This window comes from Schistosoma haematobium, assembly GCF_000699445.3.
Source record: "Schistosoma haematobium chromosome Unknown HiC_scaffold_406, whole genome shotgun sequence".
Lineage (NCBI taxonomy): Eukaryota > Metazoa > Platyhelminthes > Trematoda > Strigeidida > Schistosomatidae > Schistosoma > Schistosoma haematobium.
In genome coordinates, this window is record NW_026137108.1 from 72846 (window position 1) to 94817 (window position 21972).

The 21972-nt window shown below is 34.9% G+C and overlaps 1 protein-coding gene across 1 annotated transcript in view; it reads left to right on the forward strand.

Moving 5' to 3' along the window:
* Nucleotides 1–206: 206 nt before the first annotated feature.
* FUT8_14 (Alpha-(1,6)-fucosyltransferase) overlaps nt 207–21972 on the forward strand; it is a gene marked incomplete at both ends in the record, with an annotated part of 50121 nt that continues 28355 nt past the window's right edge. Inside the window, 6 exons of the mRNA XM_051219264.1 lie at nt 207–285; nt 4320–4639; nt 5994–6225; nt 6603–6853; nt 10823–11101; nt 12216–12359. Of these exons, the coding sequence (XP_051063973.1) occupies nt 207–285; nt 4320–4639; nt 5994–6225; nt 6603–6853; nt 10823–11101; nt 12216–12359 (1305 nt within the window). The remainder of the gene's footprint in view (nt 286–4319; nt 4640–5993; nt 6226–6602; nt 6854–10822; nt 11102–12215; nt 12360–21972) is intronic.

Genomic DNA, 21972 nt, shown 5'->3' on the forward strand with positions numbered 1-21972 from the left:
TATCTGAAATCACTAGGACGTATTTGAATCTATATGGATCTGTTTGAGTGATTGCAATTAAAATCGTTTTAGTGAGAAATCAAACCTAAAAACGAAGGTAAATAACGAGTAGATGTTCTATTTTAGAAGGTATATCCTAAAGTGACCAATTTATTAAAGGTTGAATAGACATAACTGTTGTATTGAGGTCATTACATGAGATATAGATGCCTCCATTATTCAGTTATCAATTAGTTTTTAAAGACAAGGCATATCGATTATGTTTCAATTACAATTTAAATGCAGGTAGATGAATATGAAACTCCGTCTGTAGCTCTTCTAGCGCTACTACCGGTCCCAAGCACGGGTAAATTAGGAGGGTCGGCAAACCCAAGCGATTCGCAAATCTGATACGACTGATGATTGGTGGTGTAGAAGTAGGTTAGAAGAAAACCAAGGTGGTCAAACTAAAACACGTAGCCAGTGCATGCAGTGGCTGATCATTGAACTGATCCATATTAACAGGTGTAGATTACCTAGTTGAAGTTCGGAAAATCAATTATATTTATTAAGGGTTAAAGACTTTAGATGACATGGATCAAAATCCTTTGCTATGGCGCATGTGCGTTCACCTTTTCTTCCTCAAAGGTCCTAACTTTCTAAATTCCTCCAAAAATGTGTTTCACTAGTTTGTATTTTTCCAATCATATTTTTGATGCCCAGTCTTTTTTATTAATACGAGTACTGTTACTGCCTCTATTATTCTGGGATTTGCTCTGACGATTTTATCTTTCTGTTTTGATGGGGAATGGGAACTTAAACCAATGTACTACGTCCTACGCTGTGTATTTGTAACTGGCTGATACTGAAAACGTTATGAGTTGTTGTGCGTTAACAAAGTGTTGAGATACAAGCACTTCTATCTACAATGCAGCATGCCACTATTTTGACTGCGAATGCCTCGTTTAATTACTTTTCTGAAGAGTAAATCTTAACGAAAAAAACATGTTATGAGTCGTTAGTATAGTTTTCTCTTCTTGTTTACTTATTTCAGGCAGGGTTTCAATTTTCTCTTTGACTATTAAAGAAGAAAAGCACAGGACTTTGTGAAGGCCAAAATACAATATCATGAGGTAAAATATGTTCATAGTTTGTTCATTCATTCATCCAGATATTCAAGATATGAATTCAAATTCCTCGTTGTCGTATGGTTATCTCTATTGCCAGTTTTGATGTTTTGTATAAGAGATTACTTCAGAAAGAAAACATCCTCGAAAACGGAATTATGCCGTGAAGGTCTGGTCGATAACGTAGCACTTACTAGTGAAGGAGTGAATTGGATCACAGATGAGATTTCTCATCCTAGATTATTTGACATCAGGTATATGAAAATATCACTTCTTTTATTATTATACACAACTCTGAATATTTTAAGAACAATTAGCTTTTTCAGTGGTTACTTGCTTACTTACTTACGCCTGTTACTCTTCGTCAAAGAGCATAGGTCGCTCACCAGCATTCTCCATCCAACCCTGGCCTGGGCAATGCTTTCCAGCTCCTTCCAGTTGTTATTCATCTTTTTCATATCTGCTTCTATTTCCCGACGTAATGTGTTGTTTGACCTTCCTGTTTTCCGCTTTTCTTCCGAATTCCAAGTTAGGACTTGCCTCGTGATGTAGTTTGACGATTTGCCTAGTGTATTTCCTATCCACTTCCATAGTCTTTTCATTGGTACTGAAAAAGTATTCATGATGGAGTGAGCGAAGAAGTGATCTCCGTTATCAAATGGATAAAATTGTTTTTCGGTGGATTAACTAATTAAGTATTTGCTTACACCTTTACTTTATAATCCATCATTTGATATTTAGTAGTTAATCATCCAAGCTTGTGTCAACAATGTATCATCATGGTACCTGTTAATTTAATTAACTATTGTTTTCGGGATATCCAGTAAAAGTATCTTTACTGGGAATGTTTATGTGCTTTCTGTGGATGTGTAAAACTGTGGATGACTAAACTGTCACATGTTGTACATATATTCTATATTGCCAAGACAATGGATCATCCATAAATCTATATTAATTATTAACCATCACTTCTAATGCAACTAATATAATTTTACATTTGAGACTGTTTGATTGTTTAAAGAAGGAAACTATAGCTTGATTGACAACGAGAACAAAATATTGAACAATGAATTCATAGTATGAATAGACATTAAGAATGAGTACAATTCCATATTTCGTTGTCATGGGATTTATTAAAACTTCTTATTTATGCATTGTTAGTTATCTGTATTATTCTATTGAATGATGTAGTTCAGGAAAGCATACATCAACAGAACAACTAACATCATCATAACAACAATCATACAAAATCCAGCTTTTATTAGATAATAATAAGGAACTTTTAACTTTTCTATTTCAGTGAAAATGTCTTAATCAAGGAGGATCAGATAAAAAGTAGGTTATATTATTTATTGTTCAATAATAAACGTAATAAGAACAATGATAGTGGCTTTATTCAGTACTGGGTTCAACAAAATATTGGACTTTCATCATTTCATATCTTTAAAAGTTCCTCTTACTCTTCTTATAATGTGAAATATATCTGCATACGTATATAAGTGAAATGATCTCTATGTAGATCGCTTGTGAATGATCGCCTTCTAGATATTATAGCAGTGCATTAAAGTAAATCACTGGAAGTTGAAACAGAAGTAACTTTTCGAATGATTTATAGTGTGTAGTTTAAATGTTTGAAAAGTCGATAGTGAACTGATGAAGAGATTTGATTATTTCCAATCTGAGTTATGTATTGTCTAATAAAATATAAAATATATTTATCTTACATGGAGGCTATTGCACTTTGCCACACACATGCCTAATCTTCCTCCTTTATCCGGACTTAGGACCTGTACTAGATACAGAGTTGCTCAAGGTGAATATCAGTCTAGGTTCAAAGAGGGGTAATGTATTCCACAAATAGTCAGAAGCACGAACAACAAAAAGCACACAACTTAAGCATATATATACAGGATAAAAATGTCCTTGGGAAACGGTACAAAATAGCATATAAAAAGAGATAATAAACCTATGACATTTAAAGTGCTCCGAAGTGGGAAATACGACATGAAGATGAAAATGGGCACTTTTGGTGTGAAAACAAAAGATTAAAAATTAAAAAAATTGAATTATCAACAAAAGGCATTTATCAAATGCGTTTTGAGGATTTAACATCCCCAACAATACTGAATATTGTCAGTAAGTACAGTAAGTCGTCCTTAGTGTCAATACGTCTCATCAATATTTGACAGATAATTCTGATTTAAACAATAAGAACAGGAAGTTTAGCGAAGTGATCTCTTTTCAACGAATTACTTATCAAACTTCACAGTTGTTTACATATAAAAGTACTAGTTCCATGAGTACATGTGAACAAGGAATAGTGGAGATGATGTAATAGAAGAATTATAACATTGGGTTACGTAATAGAAATAGTAACAGTGGTTTTAATGAGTTAGTAACAAATTATAACGTGAATGTAGTATGACGATTAAAATGCGTTTGTTACAATAATGGAAGGTTAATAAATGTCAAAGTGGTATAAATAATGTATACAATCTAGTAGTATAATGTTTCTATTACATCTTGATTTGATGATTAATTGATTTCTTATATACGTAAGATACATAGACGATGTATTTGTCATTTCTGACGATAATTTTGAATTAGAAGATATCTTACACTCCATCAACACATGCCACCCTTCCACAGACGTCATGTTAGAAAGTTAGCGAGATCAGTCAATCTCTTTTCTCCATGTACATATCATCAGTATTTACACTAAGGTAAAAGTGCAAGTGGTCTTATGCAAAAAGTTTAACTGGAAACTAACTCGATTCGGCAAATGCTGATGTTAATTATGAATTTCTATTGTACCCAAATCGGGGCTTTACAAGCTAACTACGTAAACGACGTTGACATTACTTCTCACATCCTTGAACACTCATGTAGCATGCCAGTTATTTGTTATTTGATTTATATGCTATAAGTTACAAACTAGCCATTTGCAAATGAATGAAGATAAATTGTTATAAATGAACTATAGAATAGAAATGGTGATGAGATTATAATTTGTGAACGATCTTTGAACGATACTAGAGTGACATTGAATGTCCGCCTAATAACTGGTACCAAATCAGGGTTATCCGAGACCTATTGTCTCATACCCGATTGATTCGTCCATAAATTATAGTCTCACCGAAATGTTCAGTTTGTATTGTGTGTAATAATAATGATAATAAGGTGAAATATTTAACTTTAATGTTTTTATTCTAGATGTAGATGTGATCGGTATTTCTCATGAGACACTTAGACGTCGTGCTTTGAATTACGTTCATGAAGCACGATACACTTTGAACAATTTACGCAACATTTTGAACCAATTAAAAAGAGTTAATCAAAAGGAATTGGACACTGAAACAATTTCATCGATACAAACATCATTACTTCACTATCGACAGAATATGGAGGAAACTATTTCACACTTTCAAATTATACTTATTAAACTAGGTGAATTAGATGAATTTTCACAAATCAGAGCGAATGGCTTAAATAAGCTTTCACAGCGATTACAGGAGAAGATTCAAAAACAACAGGTTAGAATTTATTATTACTTTATCACTTTGAAATAAGTCAAGTTCTTGAACTTGTAAAAGAAGTAAGGAGGAAAATATTTATGAAGGGTATGATATCTATCTGTCTATCTATGCTGGTGTGTGAACCAACAGCAACCATTGTGCACTGTTGTGTTGTGTGCTATTGATGCTGACAGAAATAAGTAGTATGTATCACGGGTCGAAAGTGAAATGCCTGAAGGAAGAAGGCTTAGGAGATATGAAAAAACAGGGCGAGAATAGAATGTGATTGGTGTGAAAGCAAAGAAACAATGAATTTTGAGACGATTGATTGAAATTTTGTAAATGACAAATTTGCTGTATGGTTCCCAAATTTGATTGATTGATTCCCATTTGTGTTCTCGTTCACTACACTGTCACCCATACGACAATCTGTCGATTGCAAACTGAAAGACAAATACTTTAAATTTTCCAATTTCGTTGGATATTTTGTATCAGTAAGGTATGATATCAAGCAGTTGTTTACATCATCACCAGCACAGTTTGCAGGTTTCAACTCATATTCAAAAGGTTATCAGATTAGATCAAGGGAACTTACAAACACAGGTTCAGAATGTTTTGTATCTGAATCAAATTATTGACAATCATCACCATCCTTCAGATCATTATAGTGAGTAAGTAATACGGTTGTAAGGACGGCAAATCAGTTGATGAAGTAGTGAAACTTCACCAGTTGAGATGGCTGGTACACGTGTTACGTATGCCCAACCACTAACTGCCCGGACGAGCGATGTCTTATGGTGTAGGAGTAGGTTGGAAGAAATCTGGAGGCGGCCAGACCAAAACCTGTCACAAATCCATGAAGTCGCTGACAAGTGGACTGAATCATGTTGGTAGGTGTAAACTACCTGGTCGGATCCGCGAGACGATAGTAATCGGACGTTAGAGACCTTGAATGATACGGCTCAAAACCGTTTTCAATGGTGTACGCAGGAGCATTCACTCCTTATATTTTTCCGAAGTTTAATATCTTGGATTCTCCTTGTCTCTTTTTTTCTCTCCAAATTTAATTCACTAGATTATATTCTTCGAATAACATTTTCAAACCCTAATGTTTCCGATAACTACTTATACTCTTGCTATCTCTACCACTATGCGATTTGAATTGACAGTTGATTCAATGTTCTAATGTGGTATGACAACTTGAACTGATGTGTATACATACGAAGTTTGACATTGTTGTTGACTGATTGAGTACCTTTAGATCACTTTAATATTTGTATCTGTGAAATTGTTGTTAATCAATTTTACAATGTGTTTGATTCTTATTAATAAATCAAAATTTGGATTTTACCTTGTGATCATATACATATAGAATCCATCAGATTGTAAAAAGGCCAAATATGTAACATTAGACTTCACTAATCTGTGTGGATTGGGTTGTCGCATTCATCAACTCATGTACTGCTTACAATTGGCTCTTGAAAATGAGCGTGTTTTTGTATTAAAGAAACATCATTCTGGAGACATATTTCGAGAATGGCTTCATCAGAGCATGTTACCACTTTCTGACAAATGCAGTTACTTGGACTCAGATGGTAGATCAGGTGTGTAAACGTTATATTTATCATTAGTTTGTTGTAAATGTCAGACCCCAGTGATTGTCTTGAACTGTTTACTTGAATATTTTTATTTACTTTTCGACAAAACAACACGACACAATAAATCATTGACTAGAACCCATCAAATAACATAACGCTGTTTACTATCTACGTGAAAGAGCGGGTAAATAAACCTTATTATTGGTAATATTTCATATTCCATTGCTCCTTCTAATATGGATAAAATCATATTCAATCGCTTTTTACGACTGAGTAAGCTTTCGCCTCACAAATCAGCTATAATGTTTGGTTGGTAGGCAGTCGATCTACAAACTACAATTTATCAAGCCTAATAAATATTTCTATTCCCTTGTTTACTTCAGATAACATCGAATGTCTTCATATTCGAAAGGCTTTCACCAATCATGAATGGTTACCACATGTTCTCCCGAAAGATATGAGTGAAGAATTACTGCGTTTACATGAGGCACCCTTTGTTTGGTTTGGTGGTCAACTAGCAGCCTACATTATGCGTCTAAAGCCACAACTTGCACAATTAATCAATGTAACCTTGAAGAGCTTTGAAACCATTGGTGATCCTGTTGTTGGCGTGCATATCAGGCGTACCGATAAGGTTGGTGTTTGTTCATAAACGTTGTCAGAATATATTATGATGCACTTAATTGTTCGGAATTTAAACAGTGAATGTTGAGAATGAAAGACACGTTTTCAGTTTTGTCTTTGAATTAAACTACTTTTGAAAACTGGGATGGTCATTCAGAAATCATTATCATCCTGCTCAACAGAATACTGGTTGATAGATTTGGTTGATTTCGATGTACCTGCTGATTGAATAAATTTTCAGGCTTTTTAAATTTCCTTGAGATTTTTGTGCTTCTTCTGTCGAAGTTCGGACATTTCGCCAATTTGATTTACGCTAAAAATTATCCACAAACATTTATATAAGCACATCTACGTCAAGGCAAATAACGGCTAACCAATGCTCATACAGGAATGGACTGAAAGTGGGACCGCTTTTCACTGTGTCGTATTTGTCGCAGTTTCTCTTGTGTTTTATGTTTTCCTTGTATTTATTTGTCATTGTAGCTGTGGGTGTTTACAATAAATATTGTACCGGCTTATAGGCTGTACTTACTTCTTATAGTCTTACAAAGCTATTCGTGATCTTGCGAATGTTATTCGGATGGAGTAAAATTTCACCCTTTGCTGCAGTTTGGTACTGATTTTGTATGTGACGTTATTAAAATAACCCATTACTATATTAATGAATGTATAGCTTAAGTAAATGATTTCGTCGAAAAGAAAATTTTCTTCGCTGAATTCTCTTTTTCTTATTTGACGTAACCTTTAACAGACATACCTTGTTGATATTTTGTATCAAACCATTTTTCCAAAATGCATCCAGTTTCTTTTCCCTGTGATGCTTTAATGTCTTTACTGTTTTGGATAGTTTTTGTAAATATCATATTTTTGCGTCAGTACGTTGTCGCTGCTATAAGTGAGTGTTCAACTAGTGTGGTCTATCTTTCCGCATACTCAGTTTCAAGTTTCAAGTGTTGGTTGAATCTCCATTGTTTTCAATGATATTTGTCAAATAAATTTGAAGTTAAACGAAATTCATATGAGAGAATAGTGTATCAAGGGTCAGTTTGCCAGCTGACTTTACTATAGAAATTGAGTAGGAATATCAAGTTTAAAAGTTTTATGGTAAATACTTCATGAAGAATAAAGTTTATGAAAATGTAAGGGGGTTGAGTTGGAGCATCTTGTCATTGACAACTATAGTGTAATATTTTCATGATTGAATGTTCTAATGATCATGTCTTGCACTTGTCCTTTTTATAGTTAATTTCAGAGGCTAAGTTACATGACTTATCCGAGTACATGGAACACGTGGATAATTTCTTCGATTTACAAAGTGTTCATCTCTTGACAATGTCAAAGAGACATGTAAGTCAATAAGATTATCTCAGTTGTATGTAAATTGAATTAAGATGTATTCTGTTCAAGTGAGTTTTTTGAGTTATAGTTCTTCATTAGTATGTAGTACAGTAGTAGGTAAATGATAGTTGATCAGCTTAACTATGGATCTCAGTGTTTTCCCTAATGATAAGAATATGTAATTCGTAAAATGGATGCACGTATAATTAGATGATTCAATGACTTAAACAGATTAGGTAAGAAGTGAATGATAAAATTCAAATTGAGTGCAACTGGAAGGAATAAAATTACATGCATTTCCAAGTAGAAAGTCAAAGTCATTGTGTACAACTTATGTGCATAAAACATGAACTTACTGATATGCATGGCCATCCTTTTCATGATATGAAAGGAACAGATTGTTGAGGCACAGAACATGTGCGATGGTATTCTATGGGCAAGTTTGTAAACCACAAGAACATGAACTGTAATGTAATATAGCGTTTCATGGACGAAATTTAATGATTTTTGACAGTTAGAAACAATAGTGAATCTCTTGGACCTAGGATCATCAAAGCCTCCTTCAAAACAAAGAAAGAGTGCATTACAATGAATGCCATTCATTGCTATGCGCCTACGAACGACTACAATGAATACGTTGAAGATCAATTCTACAATAGGCTACAGTCAGTCGTTGAGAAATGCCCAAAAACGGACTTGACCATTTTGGTGGAAGACCCAAATGCCAAAGTTGTAATGAATAATACCGGATATGTGGACATTATGGGACGACATGAACTAGGAGAAAGGAACAAAATTGGTGAGAGATTTGCAAACCTATATACCTTCAACAAACATATCATAGTTGTCACCATATAACCACATAAACGTAAATATATGGAAGATCTAGCAACGACGACGGAGAACGGTGCAAGTAAGGGATATGGTGCAACAAAGAAGCTCTCTGAATACCAAAGAAAGGAGACCTCAGTAAGTGTGATAATAACAGACGCATCATTCTTCTCTCAATATCAAGAGAAGTCTTCAATAGGGTGTCGGTAAACAGAATGAAGGACTCCGTAGACGCTCAACTTCCAGATCAACAGGCTGGATTCTATCAGGATCTATCGTGAAGAAACCAAATCACAACACCACGGATGATTGTGGAACAATCAATTGAATGGAATTCATCACTCTACATCAACTTCATTGAATACGAGGAAGCACTTGATAGAGTGGACAAGACAACACTATGGAGGCTTCTTCGACGCTGTGACGTTCCTGATAAAGTAGTCGACATCATAAGGAATTTATATGATGGATTAAACTACGGAATCGTTCATGGTGTTGTTCACTTTTATTTCCCCATTGTAATCTAAGACTGCAAGTGATTAGTCTCTTGTTACCATATGCGCATCGTGTGCGGACTGCATCGATATTAACTTAGGTCACAAGCTTGCAGGTACATCCAGCTGACTAGTCCCAAATAGTACGAAACGCGCATCCTGGATTCCACTGCTAGCCAAATATGTAACCACAGTTATAAGTCAGTCTTCATGTCATATGATTTCCGTGATTTCAAAACGTTATAATGAAGATGTAATAAGATATTGCTTTAGCAAATCAATCAGATCAAATGCACTTTGTCGATGAATTAACCTACTAGTATCAAAACCTTCAGCTATTCATTCCACTTGAATATGTGTACCTCTGCAAATTGTAAACTAATCTACTGAACATCTCAGTTGGTTTACTGTAGACGAATGGATTATTCTGTGTTAAATTCCCCAGCTAATCAGTACAACGTTGCACTATATAAAAGTCAATCGGTATTCTAAGCAAGATGAGCATGATAATGCCAACTGGTTAGTTGTCTGCATGTTTTGATAATGAGGTTTTATAAATATCAAAACTGCTACATTCAGTTAATCTGACTCATTGAGAAATGTAATTCTGGCACTTATGCTCACTTATTGTAGTATGAAGGAAACATGGAAAGTTTTCTCGGGAAGCACTGGCATTATCCTGAAAGCTTTTCAGAATATTAACATACAATGACTCAACGTTATGATATCGGTTCTATGAGAAACAGTAGTGATTTAGTGCTAAATATTAATCAAAGATTATTTGCGAACAATTTGTTAGTAAACATGTAAAGCGAAATGCTGTGGAATATTTGCTTGTTATTGTAGATTTGAGGCTGTGAAGTTTTATTGTTTACATTACAGCTCAATCTCAGGTTGACGGTCATTAAAAGTGTGTGAGCAGTGGGCATGTTTGGTTCAGGAATTGATCTTGGCTCACTTGTCTAAAGGTTAGACTTTATTTGTGGTGCTGAGATTTACTGAGTTTATTCTATAAGGGGTCATTGATATAGACCCTTAATAAAACGAGATAGCTGTCCTATACACCCTAGTTTTCCACTCCTGTCTAATTGAGTCTAGGTCAATGCAAACTATGGACTACGAAGAACTCACATTTTTTTGTTTTTGAGAGTTCAGTTTGAATGAGTGGGAATTGTGTGTCATGAGAACAAGAAATGTTTTCAATGTTCTATTATATATAATTGTATCAATTCGTATTCAGACCGACTACTTTATTATTATTATTATTATTATTATTATACGGAATGAATCTAATTTGTCATTTTCAAAACTGTTAGGACATGAATGTGGAGACATTTGGATCAGTTTCTAAAAGAATCATTGGAAGAGAAAATTCCGTTCAGGCTAAGCGAAGTGTTTACTTGTCGACAGATGATCCGAATGTTTTTGCTCAACTGACCTACAGTTATCCAAACTACACTGTTTATGGTAGTCAAAGTAGATCGCAGTCAGCTAATATGAATACGCGGGTGTCAGTTAGTTCATTGAATAATGCAATCATTGACATCATTGCACTTTCAATGACGGATTTCCTTGTGTGTACACTTTCATCGAATGTAAGTAATATATATATGTTGACTTGTATTGACGACAATATTACACGTTGTCTCTTTTGACTGGAATTTTAAGTAAACAAACAAGTTTGAATACAGAATTCACATTGATTTTTACAGAAGTGAAGTTGTTATTACCACAAGATTGAATGGAAATCGTTGATTAGTAATGACCGAGAAATATAGTGGTCTTTTATCATTCAGTTCTATGGTGACTTATTCCGCTAAAATCATTTGATCGGAAATCATAGTATTAGAAAGCAACTAATATTAGGTTCAAAATAATGTAAAATAAAGCGTATAGTAGTCTGTCTACTTCAAATATTATCAGCAGAACATTTAGATTGTGTTCATTAAAATATAATTGTGAATTTTATCTTGTCAAATGCCGTACTATTTATTACGACTTAGTTACTATGACGAATCTATAGTTACAAGTTGAAGTAGTGTTAGGTCCCGATAAACATAATGAATGGCAACATTAGGATCCTTTTTATGGACCAATACTAAAAGTATATTTTATAGTATAATTGGTAAATAACTAAACTATTCATATTCATATCCCCTTATTATAAACTTTATTTTGACCCATAAACTGTTATTTTACGTTTCACAATTATTGAATTATACCCTGTCTGTTAATCACTACCTCCCTCATTCACATGCACATTTGGCCAAATTTTGTACAAATGTTATATTCTATTTTATGCTACTTTGTGGCCTGTTTGATTCGTGTATAAACTCAGTCGTGGAAAACTGTTTTGAACATGTTACCTCTGGAAGCTAGTCACTAGTGAGTACCGATCCCGCGTGCAGAGTCTTGAGTGCTCACAGCCAATGATTCCCACACTAGCACGATACAGCTGTCCAGTGCTGCCAGATTTTAATGGCTGTCTAACTTAGATCCGTTCATGATTTTAATGAGACTCAACAATCTCCACCACCTCAAACTGAATGTATTTATTTTAGAGTCTACAGTTTTATAAAATTTTATTCAAAATCTTAATCCATGAAAACACAGTGGCTGCAATTCATCCACAAAATTCGATGAAATATTCAGATAATCTCAGTGAATATCCTCATATTACATATATAATCTTATTGTTATTTTTCTTAGGTCTGTCGTTTAGCCTATGAGTTAATGCAAACACGTCATGTAGATTTGGGTGATGCAACACAATTAGTTCATTCAATCGATAAGTTATTCCATGAAGAAGATTACCAAAGAATGAAATTTGATGTGATCATTCCAGATATGAAGGTAAATTTGAAGTATGGTGATGTAGTGGAAATTTCCGAAACTTACTGGGACGGTTCAGTGTTAGTAAAACTAGTGCAATCAAGTGAAGATATACATAATAAAAACCGAAAGGGTATGGGAAACAAATTCGTTGCACCTGCTTACAAGTTTAGACCGAAAATAAACATGACTGGATTCAACTGACGAAGTGAGATTGTTTCAACAGACTACATATCAACTTAGATTCAGTTTTACACTGCCATTTTTATTCAGCTTAGGTTTTGGTGCCTAACATTATCCTGCTCAATATTTTATGCACAGCTAATAACTTATATTCACATTCTTATAAATCTGTTGACTTTCACTGATGTATGTTTTAGTTAATTCTTTACTGAAATTGTACGGTGCTACCGAATAGACGTGACTCATGAAACAACATTGACAAATTAAAGTCGGTTATTGACAAAACGAAAATATTCGTTCTAAAGTTATGATTGTTTATGCGAAGAAAAAGGATTTGGAACAAGCTCACAGTTCTTACATGTATGTTAATTCAGTCGAAGAGTCGAAACACATGAGTGAGTTATGCCTGCAAATGAGCGAATGTTGAAGAAATGCACGAAAACCGAAATCGATTGTTACGAGCGTTAAGAGAATGTAATTACAATGACTTTGGTTAACCTTAGAAAGCTGCTACATCTTTCATGTGATGCTAAAAGTCACTCCCGATTTTACGATGAATCTATTTTATGAGGGTATCGTTAATATGCTTGAGTCACCAATCAGTCATTTGTGTGGTGCAGTGTGAGTGAAATTGAATTAAGAAATTTGTCTGCATATTTGTAAACAAGAGACGGAAGACAAATGAATGTATAGAAAGTGACGAATTGACTAATTGTTGTGATAAGCTTCGGATATCTCTCATCTTAGATGATCTTGATTATTGTGTCCAGTTGATTTTTCACATTCCACATCCCACAAAAACACTACATGAAACATTCATATAATATATTTTGACTGAAGTAGAGTGAGCACGTAAGATTTGACAGACTACCGACTACTCTCAGATGGTGTAAGTTCAAGTACTACATCGGCTACACGTGTTAAAGAAACAACAGCTCGACTGGATTACTTTCATTGCTCAACATATAATCACTTACAAAGATAAATCGGTTGAAACTGTACGAAGTTAATTTCCTCGGGTGACTTGATTAGTTTAAGTGACTTAAATATCTACTTAGATGAATAGCTGAAATGAAATAAACCTTAATGTTTGCCGTGAATACCAGACACATTAGTGATAATAATCCATAATTCAAAACTCATAGATGAAAATCCAAAATGTATCTTGATTGAGGATTTGTAGAACTATGGTCTACTATGATATTAGTACTGCTCTAACAATAGATTTAATCCTAAAATTGTACTTTTGCCGTGATATAACTGCCTAATTTATAAGATCTCACGTGGAAATCACATCATCGTTTACACCAATTCACTGAATCGTAACAATTACCAATGCATGAAGTAGAACAAGCTTAGACTAGAGACAGAACAATATATTCAATATGAATAAAAGATATAAGATAACATTCAGCAAGGACCACGTCTGCAAGGTCGAGCCATGTCATTCGATCAACTCGAATTAATTCAATTTATTATTCACTCCTCCTTCATCGTTGGGTTTTTCTCCGTGTTAAACGTTGAATGCATATTTCCCACATTTTCTCGTATTAGGACCCAATGCTACTACATATTGAGTTATTGGATGATATATTGTACACAAAATTCCAATAGACACTTGTATTGCACTGATTTATTCACAAATAACTAATATATTTGTAATATCTTAATGAGTAGAAAATCGTATTTTCTGATGTTTCGTAACTTGGTGTAAGTCACTTCTTCAGAGAGTAAACAACCAACCCAATGCTCAATTTATTCGAAATGATCTATTCATATTTCATGTATGGGTATGTGAGCAGACTCAACAATGTGTTCGAAAGCTAATATATATTTTGCTTTTAATAGCTGGACTGGCTTGAAACGACGTCATTTTGTGCCTTTAATATAAAGTAGTTCATCGGAGCTGATGGGATTGATAGATACACAGTATAGTGGTTCAACTGGCTCCTCCCATTGTTTGGTGATTGACACTCATCCCCATACAACTATCTTCCCAGATCTCTGTCCTTTATATAGTCTCTATAAATTCATTTTGAACAGCTTTGGAATAAACACGAGCATCAGATTAGTCTGTTATCACCATTTAAAATGTATAAGTAAGACACCGTGACTGATCATTATGAGTTAAGCTTCCTAACTGTCTGTTCATATCTTATCTCAATACGTATCCGTTAGTGATTTCTGCTTTCTGATGGACAGATAACAGAACTCAATGTTCCTTTTCTTAAGACAAATTTATGTCGTTTGTCTCGTAATTGTAGAATGATTTCTTCACAACTACCAAATCACTATGTTAAATTACTGCGTATGTATGCTAAATAATAACCCGTAAATGCGTTAACGAGTTTTTCTTGATGATGACTGCAAGTTATCAAACGGTGAACGTGACGTCGGTTTGAAAAAGAATGTGATCAAGCTTCCGTGATCAGTAGTATGTCGCGCTCCTGATCGACTAAAATCATGGGCAATAATATCTCTATATACCGCGATTTGTCTAAAATTGTCGTTAATTTTCACGTGTTAAACGTTTAACTGCCTCGAACAACTCTCATTATTACTGTTTAAAATAGTAGTGTTTCTTGTAATTAACTTATTTAGCATACTTCGTTGTGACAATTGTGTATTTTCCAACTACCGTGATCTGCATAACCTTGTACTTTCGACGCGTTAATGGGCCAGAAGATATATTGGCAGATGAGAAAGTGACGCACAATAGATCCAAGTGATCTAAATCTAGCTTTTCAGGTGGCAACACTAAGAAAAATTTATTTAGGGAACATGCGTCACCTAACTACGATAATACAACCCTAGCTGATCAACATGCCAAACACGAAACCGGGATTCAATTCTCCAAATTTTTGAATATTATACATGATGTGGAAAATAGCTTAAATGAATAAGTAGGGCTTTTTGGTGACAACCTCTCAGAAGACTGAGATTTTAACGGAATCACTAATAAAATAGGTACTGATGCCACCCTACAAATGTATGTAGGAAATAATCATAACAGGTTAGATAGTGACGATCACCCCATTGTAGCGGTAAATCAACTCCAAAATAAATAGTTCTGTAAGCACTCAATGGTGATACTGACCGTAGTTCTATTGAACACACCCTAGCCTAAGGCGCTTGATCAATTATCCACACAAATTCACGAGTAAGTAGACCAAGCTGCGCATTCCCCATCTGTGATCGAACGCTTCTCAACATATCGATCACCCTTCTAAATATATCTCCAAATTCACTCATTCCTAACTTCTAACTTAACTGGATCGATATTTCTTGATTGTAAAGGTGTTACGACTAACGGTGTTGTCAAACTCTGAATACCTGTGGCACCTTTACTAGTTGGAAGGCCACGAAGAGACACGAAACACGAGTAACAATAAGGAAACATGGAGCTTTGATGATATCAAGCAATGAATCGTGTTAGGGATGCAGAGGAATATACCAATAATTATCATGTTAAGTCTAATGGTGTCCTTGGACTTTAAATGGACATTCTCTATTGGCCAATATTTGTTTCACCTGTTAAATCCTGTACAAATGTTGTTTTCTATTTTATGGTACGATGTGGTCTGGTTGATTGGTATATAAATAGAGTATGTCTGAAATATAGTGATTCATATCTCAGAGGCTGTGACTTGTGTTCTGAACTCAATTGGCCGGGCTAGACATGGAAGCAGGACTAATCAGGACTCTAGGCCGTTCGTGAGTGTTTTACGAGTCACTGATTCGATCTATAATACACTGCTCTCTAAACTTTTCAGTCAAGGACACAACAATTGGCACGGGGTAAAAATCGACTCAACTTCAAGTCATGACAAATCGAAACTCTTCATCGCTTTGCATCCTGTGCAAATGCATATGCACCACCCAACACAAAACAGACTAATAATGAAAGACGCGATCCTAGCCACAAAACAACTCGCGGCAATAAACCGTGATTGAATAAAAAACAATTTGTCAACCTACTTAGGTAATTTAAGACAGAATCATTAAAAATCAGCGCCAAATATGTGACTGCCGATATAAAGAGTAAACTAACCGTGCTTATTAAATACACTAACTTTCTAATAACATTGGTTGTCATCCAGTCGATAGTTTGCCACTATTCCATCACGCTGCCCCATCGCTTTAGAGATACTTTGAGAAATGTCCGAAAACCCATGTCAAGAACAGCATGAACCCACAACGCAACATATCTGAGTACAATCAACCAAATACATCGGATAGCACGACATAAACGAATCTAGTAAGAAATATAGGGAACAGGAACTGGATTTGTGACATTTATAAAGTGTACAACGAAATACTTTCGTCCTTATCACAGTAAACAGGTAGATGCTCATCTAGACTATTCATCGTGCTATGTTTTTAGGTAACGATGGTCTGTTCACGCTCTACAAATAACAGAATGACAACAGAAGACGATCGCCCAAGTTGCTAAGCACATTTACCATACTAGATGTAGAACCAGGTATAAGTGATTACACACTGCACCCAGAAAAGTATGTGGTTTTAATAATAACTTATTTTCAGATAATAGCCTGTTATGTGGCGCATGCCAGTTTACAGGCAAGATCAAATTGCTGCACAAGATATAGTATTTACTGAAGTGGGTTACTCAGTTAGGTAAATATGTCATATGGTTCGTTGTTTATTGTACTACGGGAAAACACTTCTCGCATATGAATGCAAGTGATATTATTAATGGTCGTATTGTGAACATGAGAATCAGCGCGCTTTATGAAGGTCGCGTAGAGATGTGTAACTGATTGTCGACATTAAATCTACGTAATGCTGAGAGCTTCTATTAACCGTGACCTTATATCCTTCTAAAACATTTAAAGCATTAATGATGGCGCAGGGCAAAGTCGCCCTTTCCACAGGTGTTTTCGGTGTTTTATTTTAAGACGGCTGAAAACGTGAGCAATAAAAAGAAAGGAGGAGAAATAAATGAAATAATTTTCATGATTACTGAGTTATATTAATTTCGGCAGGAATAGTTATGGTATGAATTCATGGTCTAATTCTCTTTTCTCAAGATACTTTTTAGGCAGGAGAATTCTCATTAATTACTTGCGCCCGTTAATCTCCATGGAGCATAGGCCGCCCACCTGCATTCTCCAACTCACTCTGTCTTGGGCCTTCTTTTTAGTTGGTAACACAAGCGCTTGTCTCTAAGTCACAAAGTGGTTTCCTAACAGATAGGTTGTGCATGATCTGACACTTTTAGCTTAAGAACCACAGCGCATTGCCGCAAACCATAAAAGATAGCTTAGATCCCTTATTCAGATAAATTCCGGCCATTTGACAAAATACCACACTACCTATGATTTGGAGATCTATATTCTGTTAAAATTCACTACCACTTACTAAGTAGGCCTAAATCGTTCTTGGATAATCGGTATCAAAATATCAAGGTTAACTTGAAAACATCAGCACTCTAAGAGAGTAACTAATGAGGTTACACTTGGGAATGAGCTAGAGGCAACATGCATCCACTGAATTTGTAGCTGCTACTGCGGAGCCATGGCCTAGATTTAGTCTACTCATGAAACAGAGATCGAAAATATAACACTGCTAAAATTATACAGTAGGAGGCGGCAGTATTTTGTACAACGTGCCGTCTTCACTTTAATGTTAATAAATGCAGCTGGATTAATAAAAGATGTGGCAACCTAGGAAACCACTTTGAAGTGATTAGTATACCGAAATTCTAATGTGGTATCCTGAAGCATGGCTTAAGGTGCTCGAATGTCCCATAGGTTTTAGGAAAACAACCGTCATTCATGTCGAAGCCACGTGAAATCTTGTTGTATTCGTATTCTTCACAAACATGAATTGGGGCCAACACCATATAAAGTCTGTGTTCGTCCAGTGGTTGAATATTATCCGTTAATACTCGGTAGCGTTTGTTTAAGCGACGAGTTCAAAATGGAGGGACTGTGGAGATACTTCACAAAACCATTTGAGGAATAGATTGTGACCAGAGTTGCACTGCACTATTTAATACATTGGGGCTGAGACCCCTTTGAGAAAGTCATTAGGCTTAATATTACATCATACTTTAGGCTCGTACAACAAACACCACTCTTCAAATTCAGTGGTTGGTTTCATCGACTTGCTCAATTATAAGTGACGAAATCACACAAGGTTAGTCAAAATACAACATTTAAAAACAACTAATGTACAACAAAATTTATTCCTACATAATTTCACAAGAAACGGACACAATAAGCTAATTTGTAAATAAGATGAGTGGACTTCTAGACGAATCAAAGACATTAGATAAGCTACTGATAGACTTAAATCCTAGCGCCTCTATAGATATACTGGACCGAATTGATGTGCAAATAACAATAAAACTCTTTCATGTATTTGTAGAATTGTGATTTGTGTCGGCATCATTACAGGTATCTATGCTACTAAAATGAAAGACCGATTCCACGACTGTAGAATGTTTATGATTTAACTACCTGATCTGCCACAACTTACTTGGAAGTCATATTATGTTATTGATCATGCACGTCCAGGCCATGCCAAACCGATTTAGTCCTTCCGCTTTCATCATCTTTCATCTTCTCTAATTGACAAACCTCGAATGTCAGTCCTATTAGCGACTGCTTGTTTGGCTTCGAAGATCATATAGTTGAGTACTGAAACCATTTCGCTGCTCTTCTATCATAAAATTGTGAAAGCTCTAATCTACTTGACAGTGATCATGGTGTTTATGTATCAACGTCCTTCAAACAAAGAACGTTAAATTTACCACGATTTACCGTAACAACTGGCATAAAATGACATAAACTATATTTATGCATCCATAAAGATTCGGTTGTCAATATTGCTTTGCTGTGGTGAACTCATTCATAAGTGTTTGTTACGCAGTTCTTCTTCACATCACACTAGTTGCAACATTATGATAAAGAAACGCATCGTTACCCGATATTTTGGATAGATAGACTTTATTGTTGCTCAAACGTTTTTTATTCATTATATTGACTTAGATTGAATATGATAGCCGACTGAAGTAGATTGGACTGTTCAAGCAATTCAATGTTTTACGATATATCAATCATGTGGTATTGACATTTGTTGCTGTAAATTAAAACTACATACTACTCGACATGTGAATGTACGAACTTTCGAACATCCATTAAAATTCTCGAATCATTACCAATACTACCACCAGTACTATTGTAGTCAGCGAGAACATAGTTAAGGAACAAGCATATTTACTTGGATACAAAATTACAGAATTTCTTATTAAAATCTGAGAAACAAACAGCAAATACTTCATTTGCAAAATATCCAACAGTTGTCTCAAACAGTTTAAATCTTTCGATTCTATATCAATCACTCTCTGTTCTCATTCTCTTCTCTTCGATGTCCTCTACCTGCTGCCGCCAAGCATTCCACTTCCGACCAATGATACATACTACATATACCTGTCAAAGTCGGTAGAACACATCAATCTACTAACAGTTCTATTGGCAAACCTGCATTCCAACTATCTACCATTCTAGGTTTATTCTTCATGGTCTCCATTATTTTCAATCTCTTAGCTTTGATTGTTTATACTGTGACAATGAATTATGAGCACAGATAAATAATTGTACCATGAATGCGAAATTCATCGTTTAAATCCTTATTTTAGTATCCAGGCTAATCTCGTTGGGCAGTGGTGGTGATGAAAGCTAAAAATAAATTTATTTAGAAAGAATATTTTAGACGCCTATCAATTCAGATAGATTGTAAGAGGTATATAAAAACATATGAATCCTGTCTCAGTGGTCTAGAGAGTCAGCCGTTTTTTACGAAACCAAATGGAAGGTCGTGGGTTAAATAATCATTAAGGCGCGCTTATATGAAATCACTCACAAGAATGAAACCGCCATCCAGTACACTTACTTTTCAGCTACGAATTAACAAATGTAACTCTGTGACTTAAAGCTATGGAGATTACATCGTGATATTTTGGAGAATATTTGTGAGTTAGGTGAATGAATTGGGTGGAGTTTTGTTTTTTGAGCCCGATAATTTGGTCGTTAAGCTGAACAACATCAGAACAACTTACTTGCAGAAATGGAGTGCTTGAGTTTCTACACAAATGGCTAACAGCTCCTAATGAAGACATTGATATATTGATTGGTTAATGTTGACTTTTCACCTGTCATTGTTTACCTCTTTATTCTGATTGCATCTGACATTGACTTTATCCTGGGTTCTATGATTGTTCACAATTTTTCTGACTGATTGATAATATTGGATTGACCTCAATGTCTTCGTTAACTATTCAATCAATCCTACGCAAATAAAAAAGGACGAAATGACAAAAGAAGAAAAATCGAACTATGATGTTTAGGAGTATTTGAAGTTTAGTATGAACTAAGAATTCCAGAAATAGCGTAATCGGATCAAGAAGCACTACATAAGCACGAACACATGTACTGTATTTGGGATTCGAAATCAAGCATTCAACAAGTACAAAGAAATCTTTAGTTTATTCAAACACTACATCCGCCACAGCTCAAATTAGAGTCTAAGTGCCTGCAATCGATTGTACGTCTTCTTCTCAGGTTCATCCTGTGTCTGTCCGACATTGTATTGGATAAAATCTCTGTATTATCTGGTTCCTGGAATTGTATTTGATCAAAATGTCGGTTGTGTGTACTAAAGTCATTGATAGTGAGAATTCGCAACATAGATTTTTCATCACTATCCTCCGCCCACGAAATAATGGTGGATCTTTATATCCTCAAGTTCGGAATAATGTGGCTTCATTTAAAACATATTTTTCACACTGATTAGAGTAAACATTAGAAGTGTTTTTGTGATAAGGATGAACAGCAGTTGATATGAAATCATACGAATCGTAATCAAAATCGAGCTCACTTAATACTCGTGGTTTGGATTGTACAAGTTTCCTACAAGGAGTAAATGCATTGTGAGGATAGATAATATATGATATGACATCAGGATTTGATTCTTCTGAAATATTTTCATGACAATTATTAACAATGTCATTGCAGAGTATTGGATCATTAGAAAAATCAGCATCTATCAAAACTACATCAGGTTTTCGATCATAATTATGTTCATTCAACATATTTTCTTCAGATTTGCAAGGAATTTCATCAGAAATATGTGAAACATTAGGAAAAACCATATCTGGTACAATAATATGAGAAATTTGATAAGTCGATTGATTAGAAACTGTTGACTTGCAAGAATTCTGAGTTTCATTTAACTTTGAACTGCTATATGACTCTACACTGTCTTTTGAAATCGTTGATAAAGATGAATGATCATTAGGAAAACTAGACTTAATAGAATCAGAATTACAAGACTTAATATTCGTTGCAGCAGGGTGAGCAGTAGTATTACAAACTAACTGAATATGTCCAATATCACCACATTTAAAGCACATAGCATTGCGAAT